Source organism: Fukomys damarensis, unplaced genomic scaffold (assembly GCF_012274545.1).
Source record: "Fukomys damarensis isolate Sample0158 unplaced genomic scaffold, DMR_v1.0_HiC HiC_scaffold_12, whole genome shotgun sequence".
In the NCBI taxonomy this organism is placed as follows: domain Eukaryota; kingdom Metazoa; phylum Chordata; class Mammalia; order Rodentia; family Bathyergidae; genus Fukomys; species Fukomys damarensis.
The window spans coordinates 50,839,704-50,847,669 of record NW_022900924.1 but is presented as its reverse complement, the minus strand read 5'-3'; the positions used below and the strand labels follow the sequence as shown (position 1 = coordinate 50,847,669).

The following is a 7,966-nucleotide window of genomic DNA, read 5'->3' as shown; positions in this document are numbered from 1 at the left end:
ATCAGCTGGTTAAACACACACACACACACACACACACACACACACACACACACACACCTCTGGTGATTCTTACTTTCTGTCTTCTTGTTTTTCATCATAGTGTTTATTATAGCAACAGCTGCAAAATACTTCCAGAGGATTCATTTTGGTGTCAGGTAACACCTTTTAAAATAAGCTCCTTTCAGCTGAACATGTTTTCTGGGAAGATTCCCAGCCTTCGTTCTTTCCTTGGTCAGTGGTTGTCACCTGAGAGAGTTTCCATCACACTTAGAAGGTTGGCTAAGTCAGCTTACTTATCAAAGGGTTGATTGCCTTAATTCAGGGGCAAGAATACTGACTTGAAGGATGAGAAGTCCAAGAAAGTATTTCAAAGAACTTAGAAGTTTTCCCCAGTGTTAACTTTCAGTGGTCCTAGATTTAATTTCTATTCCTACAGTTTCCAGCACAAATCTAGTGGAGTTACTTTTCCAGAGCTCTTCAACCATGCAGCAGGCCCCATGGAGACAGAGCTTGGCTTCAGGCACTGCCTGCGTGTCTCCTGAGAAGCTTTCCTTCTTCATTCAGTGGACCCCATCCTACCTCTTGCCTTCCAAGAATTCAGGTTTGAAGTATACAAGTCTTTGAAACCATGTATGGCTTCGATCCAGAGGAGCTTAGCGTTCTAAGTTCTCTAATTCTTCATTAGGCAGCTGTGACTTGCCCGAGGTTAGAAAGCTCAGTGGCAGAGCTGGGATGCATATTTGTGTCTCCCGATCCCAGCTCAGGGCTCTCTGCCTTGAGCCAGGGAGCCTGGCATCAAATGATTCTAGTCTCACAGGGTTTGTGTACATCTCTAGAGGCAACTTTCTCTTTGGTAAGATTTTAAGTTTAGCTTCTCTTTCAGCTGTAAAATCTTTACACTGAGTAACAGGGGTCTGTGGATGCTATTGCTTCATTAACCTGGTAAGTGCAGGTGGTAGCAACCCCAGTTCTGGGAAGCCTAGAAGGTCAAATATGATGCCACTTTCAGGAAGAGATGTGCATGGCCTCAGTGGGGCTAAGTCAGCCATTTGCCAAAAGGATGTGGATTCTTGGTCTCCAATTCTTTGAGTCTGGAATGGCTAAATCTAGTGATGAGAGGAGAAACACATATTTAATTAGCAAATGTTATCTTCTGGTTTCCATAATGGCTAAAGCTGGGGCTTTGGAGGCAGAGGCCCAATTCAACCAATTGTTAGTTTTTAAACCTTGGCCAAGTTTTCTAACATCTCTCCTTTAGTTTACATATCTGTAAAATGGAGCTGCTACTGCTATTGCTTACCTATAAAGGTTGTTATTCAGATGAAATAAATTAATGTGTACAAAGCACTTAGGACAATGTCTGGTATCTAGTAGGTGCTATATAGTGGTTGCTACTACTGTGCAAATTAAAAATGAATTCACACATGTTTTACCAGAATGAAAAGATGAGCATTGTGTTAGAATGGTTACCTATGAGGATATAAGGGAATTAAAAACAAAACAAACCTCCAAAACCCATGCAAGGGATTCTAGAGCCCATATATTTAATCACTAAACATTATTTCCTATTAACCCATTGCCACCATAAATCAATTGAAGTTAAAGCAATGTATACCAAGGCATCAAGGGTTTGCGCAGAGGCAGGAGGAGCTCTTAGAAGATGGTCTCTGGTATCAGATGTGACTTTGAATGTTTATGGCCTTTTTCATTCCCAGACCTCATGATCTGCAGACTGACCATAATTCACATTATTTGAAGATCCTGCCAGATCCTACTAGTCACACCAGGCTTTTCAGGGCAGCTTTGAGAGATGTGTTTTCCAACTGCAGAAAGCATTGTCTCTTATGTTTGGCGTGCAGCTTCAAAAACTTCAACAAGGTTTATACAGGGAAGCATCAAAGGTCCAATTGTGAGAAATTAAAATAAGATTTTAATGGGGCCAGGGATGTAAACTCAAGGTCCTGAGTTTAATCCCTGGTACTGGAAAAAAAAATGAAACAAAAAATTTAAATGCTCCAAAATACAGGATTGGTTAAATTAATTGTGCACATCCATATAACAGAATGTGGGTAGCCCTGTAAGATACTACTGTGGAATAAAATTAATGACCTAGAAAAATACTCATAATGTATTATTATTTTAAAATATGCCACAATGTTATGAAGAATGAATACATATACAGATATATATAATACATACATGCACAGAAAAATGGCAGGCAGGGTATGTGTACATCATAATACTAATAGGAGTCATCTTGGGTAGGGTGATTGAGGAAGAGTCTTAACTTTGTTCTATTTCATCTATAATTTCAATTTTTTTCTAGAGTAAGGCTATATGAATTTTTAAAGGAAAGATAATTTATTAAAAACAGTGGGCCCCTATAGTGAAGAGTTTTGTTTGTGCTCTTCTCCACTCCTATAATCAATTTAGAAATCATCTCCTTTCCAGCTGCTTGGCTGATGCAATGGCTTCTACCTTTGTGCACAGGTGACTGCTCTTGTCCACAGTCCTCACAGTGTGGATCCCATCGCTACGACTGCTGGGTACTTAGCCAGTTTTTCCCTGGCATAGAGCCTAGTACATGAGTAAGTTTTAAATAAACGAGCAAGTTTGAAATGAATGAATGAATGAATAAATAAATAAATAAATTTGTATGGGGTCAGCCGCTTGGATTTGGATAGGAGCGCTGCCATTTATCTGCTGCGTGAACCTATGCTCTGGATCAGCACATTGGTTATCGTCACTGTGGCTTAAGAGACCACAAGTATGTTTTCAAAATGTCAGTGCATCAGTCACAAGGTGAGTGGGAGTGCAGAAGGAGAGTTTATTATTACTGCTCTATCTACTGACAAGTCTACATGTTCCCATCCCTTATTTCTCCGTGGCTCTCTAAGGCATCATGGTTGCCATAGCAGCCAGATGCTGATGATGCCTCCAGAGGGTAGCAAGATGAAATTGAGCCAGCTCTCAAGTCCTCGCTTCTCCATGCCCTTTCAAGGCCAGAGAGAGATGGTCTGAAGCTTAGCTTCCTGGCGAGCCCCCCATTCTGTCTTAGATCACTTAGGCTCACACAACCTGCCTCTGCACCCCAGTTGAGGGCCCCGAAGCACCCCTTTGGAGACTTCCTCCTCTCCAAGCTCTGTCTCCTGGCACCTTGCCTGGTTGCCTTGGAAACAGGTTCCACTGCGGACAAAGGAGGGAGCTGGGTCCTGCTTCCTCTTGGTCCTGTCGATGAGGATTTTTAGACCGTGGAGACTGCGCTGCCCTGCCCTGCATCTGCCCTCACTCCCCACATTCTCGTTTAAGCGGAGCTTGCCCACCTTCACCCCCGACGAGGACATGTGTAAAAGTGTGACCACAGGGGAGTGGAAGAAAGTCTTCTATGAGAAGATGGAAGAGGCAAAGCCAGCTGACAGCTGGGACTTCATCATAGACCCCAACCTCAAGCACAATGTGCTGGCCCCCGGCTGGAAGCAGTACTTGGAGCTGCACGCCTCAGGCAGGTGAGTAGACCAAGAAGCTGGGGTCTTACTGGGCCTCCAAGGCTGGGTAGTTCCTAAGGACAGACAGGGACCCGCTGAACCCAAGTGCTCAACTTCAACCTCAGTGATAGGCTGGTGTTGACAAGGAAGCAGAGAGAATCCCCGACAGGAAGCTGGGTGCCTGAGGTGAACTCTAGCTCTTCCCCCATTACCCATGTAACTTTCCTCCTCATAGCTTTCCCACCCAGAGATGAAAGAGGCAGAACACATTTGTTGCTCCTTGACTCTGATATTTTACACATTTTTAGATTCTAATTATCTCCCCGAATAGTAGAAAACTGAGAAATAGTGAGCTTGAGGTCCACCGGAGATCAGGAAATCTTCTCCTTGATCCAGGAGCAATTCAGTTTGTATCTATTTAATTCAGCTTGATTTGATTTAAAATATTGAATATATGAGGTACCTTAGAGACTGGCTGTACTAGCAGGTCTATAGCCCCTGAGCAATTCTGTTTCTTGCTTGGATTTCACTTTTCTTGCTTGCAAAAATGAAGGGTTAGTCTACATCACTGATGGCAAACCTTTTACAGCTGTCACTGATACAAACAGCCTGCTGAGGCACGCAGGCCATAGGTTCTCACCGCTTGTCCTATGGTCCAGTGAACAACTTCCTCATTATATGTAGAACTTACTGGAAACGTAGAACTTTGGGCCCTATTTTAGACCTGAATCTGAATCTGTATTTTGAGAAGGTCTCTTGGTCATTTGTATACACAATATCTGAGACAACTTTCTAGCACTCTTCTCCCTGGCTCTACAGCTCTGTGACTTCCCTTTGGGACATGAATTTTGAGGTTGAGTGGCGCAGTCTGGGGGCAGAAGCAAGGGCTTCCTGCTCGTCTTGATCAATCAGCTCAGTTCAATCCAATTCAGTCCAGGTTCAGGAAACATTGCTGGGTACCTGCTACATGCAGGGCACTAGCTCTCCCTTCCATGAGCTGTGTATATGCAGATCGCTTTCTTACTTCTTGAGTCTCAGAGGTGAAGAAAAGATTAGCTCAGTGATTTCTAAGCACCCCCTCTCAGTTCTGGCATTTTTAAATCTGGTTTTGTGGTTTTGTCGTCAGGTATGAGAGTGAAACAGTCCCCAAAGAATGTAAACAATTGAAAATGCACCAAATTGGCTGCTGGGAGATGGGCCACTTGCCTGAGGGGCCCAAGAGCTTCTGAAAGACCTGGAAGGCTCACGGGGTGGATTGGGGAGGGCTTGTAGCTTCCTTACACCTGGCTGGTACCTGGAAAACTACAGCTCGGGGGTGTGGGTCACTCTGGGCACAAACCACCTCCATTTCTAGGCCTAGGGATGCATTCTCCTGGGCACTGGCCTGAGACTGACGTGTGATGACAGGGTCACTTCCTCCCATTGGATTGAGCCTGCTCACAAGGAGAGTGGACAGACAGGAGTGTGAAGGTGGACTGTGTGATTCCTGTCTGGCCAGGGCCGTCCCTGCTCTTAGACTCTCAGGCAGACCTCACCTACTGCATGAGTGCATGCTGCAGGCAGGAAGGGCCCAGGCCTGAGACCTGATGGCACGGAATGGAGGCAGCTGGGGCCTCTGGAAAGCACCCAGGAAGCAGAGCACAGCTCCAGGAGCCTGCTCTGCTCCAGTTCCCGGAACAGTCACAACGGACAGGCAGGGCGACCTCCTGGGCAAAGCCAAGGAACCCAGCGAGCTGTGGACAGAGCACCTCCAGGCCCTGCCTCGGTCCACAGGCCCTCAAGGCCTCTCCAGACCCGATTTCACCACCCCCATGCTCCTTCTTCTTTTCCCTTCCCCACCCCACAGGTTCCACTGCTCCTGGTGCTGGCACACCTGGCAGTCGCCCCACGTGGTCATCCTCTTCCACATGTACCTGGACCGCACCCAACACGCAGGCTCCGTGCGCATGCGCGTCTTCAAGCAGCTGTGCTACGAGTGCGGCACGGCGCGGCTGGACGAGTCGAGCATGCTGGAGGAGAACATCGAGAGCCTGGTGGACAACCTCATCACCAGCCTGCGTGAGCAGTGCTACGGGGAGCGCGGTGGGCAGTACCGCATCCACGTGGCCAGCCGCCGGGATACCCGGCGACACCGCGGCGAGTTCTGCGAGGCCTGCCAGGAAGGCATCGTGCACTGGAAGCCCAGCGAGAAGCTGCTGGAGGAGGAGGCCACCACCTACACCTTCTCCCGCGCGCCCAGCCCCACCAAGCCGCAAGCCGAGGAGGGCTCAGGCTGCAACTTCTTCTCCATCCCCTGGTGCTTGTTTTGGGCCACGGTCCTGCTGCTGATCATCTACCTACAGTTCTCCTTCCGCAGCTCCGTCTAAGATTCCCTTGGGGTGGGGGCGAGGCTTGGGGGTGGAGGACCGTCAGCCCCTGGGATTGGGTGAGAAGAGACCAGGGCTGGGAATGGGGTCAAGCTTTGACCCTAGGACGCCGGGCACTGACGCAGTGGGGACCCTGGAGTTAAGTTACTTGGCTGGGTCATTGTTTTTTAAGGGGAGGGGGGTTCGGGACTCCAGAGTTCTACATAGGTGCCTTAGGGACTTTGGGTTTGGAAGGTAGACTGAGTGGGTTTCCCTGCTGGTCCCACAGCCCGTCCCCAACTCTTACCTCTTCCTCTTGCTGCAATCAGAAGAGGGCTCCCTCAGATGAGTTCCATACAAGATTTCGCATGAAGAAAGATTTAACTACTTTGAAATTTGCAAGACTAGGTGATAGCAAAAGGCTTTTCAGTAACTATGAGCTTATCCTTGCTTTCTGACTACTTTTCTGCCCCCTGACCCTCATTACCTTTGCATCTTTTAACTGCAGCCTTACATTAACCTCTTTGCCTGCTGCATGAGCCTCACCCTGGCTCTACCTCACCCTATGGCAGATTTCTCTTGAAGGGAAAAGGACAGGGGTTCTAGGCTGCTCCTTGCTGCTGGGTCCATGGGGTCCCCAGCTTCTGTTTTCCAGTTTCTCCTGCTTCTGGCAGATCCTGGAGTTGGCCTGGCTGAAAGATGGTGGTTGGGGTGGAGTCCCACAGAGAGCAAGGCTTTCGGCTCACTGCAAGTGAGCTGGTGCACAATTTAGGGGAAGTTTATAAGACAGAGTTTTAAAAGCAGAGCATTAGAGAAACACATATAACAACTTCCCATTATAAGGGAAAGTTTAGGACACAGAAAGGTGCAAGGGCCTGGCCTCCTGAGTTTCTGCTGAAATAATACTTCAGTGACTTTCCCGCATCGGCCATCAAGGGCCCTCTTGGCAGAGATTGTCTATCCACAGAGACCACAGGGGTGGAGTGCTTCAGGTTAAAGATCTGAAATGAAAAGTCCGTGGAGAATCTCACACTGCTTTAAAATGGGATGCAATGGTGTCTAGAGTGGCAGGAAAGAGACTTCCTGACAGTCAGGTATGGAATGCAGTTCATAAGGAGAAACAGGAAGCAGATGGTGGGATGCCCTCCTGAACGTTTGAGGGACCTCGTTTACCCCACTTCTGTTAATTTGACTCCTCTTCTCCTTCCCTCGTGACTCTACTAGAAAGTCATTATCTGTAGGGTTGGGAGAAGAGTGTCACTTCCATAAAGGTGGGATACTTGAAGTATATCTTCAGTTGGCTTTAGAAGTCATTCATACATATTTGAGACTTCCTGAGTTGTCTCTGATCTGTAATGAGCCATTGGTTCCCCCTCTCCCACTACACTATTTCCTTTCTCCTCATTCTGTTGCCCCCAATTAGGTTCTTTTTAGGTCCAGCTCTGGGCCGGTCCTGTCCGTAGTGTGGAGGGGCCTAGGGGATTAGCAGAAGGTCAACTGTCTTACTCTTGGTCCCTAATACTAGTAACTAGTTGTGACTTTCTTCACTTCCTTCATGCAGTATTCATTTCTTTACCCTATCTACATGACCTGATACCTATTCTCTAGCAAGTTTTGATTTAGGTGTTGGATATAGTAGGCACCTGGGATAGGCCCTGTCTCTCAGAGAGCCCTGCTTACTGTAAAGGTTCTCAGCCCTGACTGCACTTCAGAAATCTCAGGGAACTTTTAAAGGAATGTCAGTGCTCAGCCTGCTGTGCTGACCAATAGAATCAGAATTTATGAGACTGGGCCTGAGCATCTGAATAGAGCACCTAGTGGTCCTTCTGTGCTCCCTGGAATGATACCTCCCTCCTGGGCCTTCCTTTGGCTTTTTGAGACAGAGTCTCACTATGTAGTTGAGATTGACTTGGAACTCACTATGTAGTCCAGGCTGTTCTCGAACTCACAGTGATCCTCCTGTGAGTTCGAGTGCTCCTGAGTGCTGGGATTACAGGCATGCTCCACCATGCCTGGCCCCGGGCCTTCCTTTTACATAGTGCTAGTGTTAATGACCTGCCCTGGATTCTCTAGGACTGTGACTCACATTCCATTCTCTCTTTCCGGTCCCTACTTTGCTCTCCCTCTGTGCCCGGG

The 7,966-nt window shown here is 47.6% G+C and overlaps 1 protein-coding gene across 1 annotated transcript; it reads left to right on the top strand.

Moving 5' to 3' along the window:
- The first annotated feature begins 2,879 nt into the window (after positions 1 to 2,879).
- On the top strand, positions 2,880 to 7,760 carry Rtp1 (receptor transporter protein 1). Its single transcript, XM_010624148.3, has 2 exons — positions 2,880 to 3,506; positions 5,332 to 7,760. The coding sequence occupies exons 1-2, from the start codon at positions 3,235 to 3,237 to the stop codon at positions 5,849 to 5,851; spliced, it is 792 nt and encodes a 263-aa protein (XP_010622450.1). The 5' UTR covers positions 2,880 to 3,234; the 3' UTR covers positions 5,852 to 7,760.
- The last annotated feature ends 206 nt before the right edge of the window (positions 7,761 to 7,966 follow it).

Bases quoted from the DNA above. Each gene is read 5' to 3' on its own strand.
- Rtp1 (XM_010624148.3), top strand. From the start codon at position 3,235: ATGAGGATTTTTAGACCGTGGAGACTGCGCTGCCCTGCCCTGCATCTG. The intron at 3,507-5,331 runs GTGAGTAGACCA...CCCACCCCACAG, and splicing joins GAGCTGCACGCCTCAGGCAG to GTTCCACTGCTCCTGGTGCT.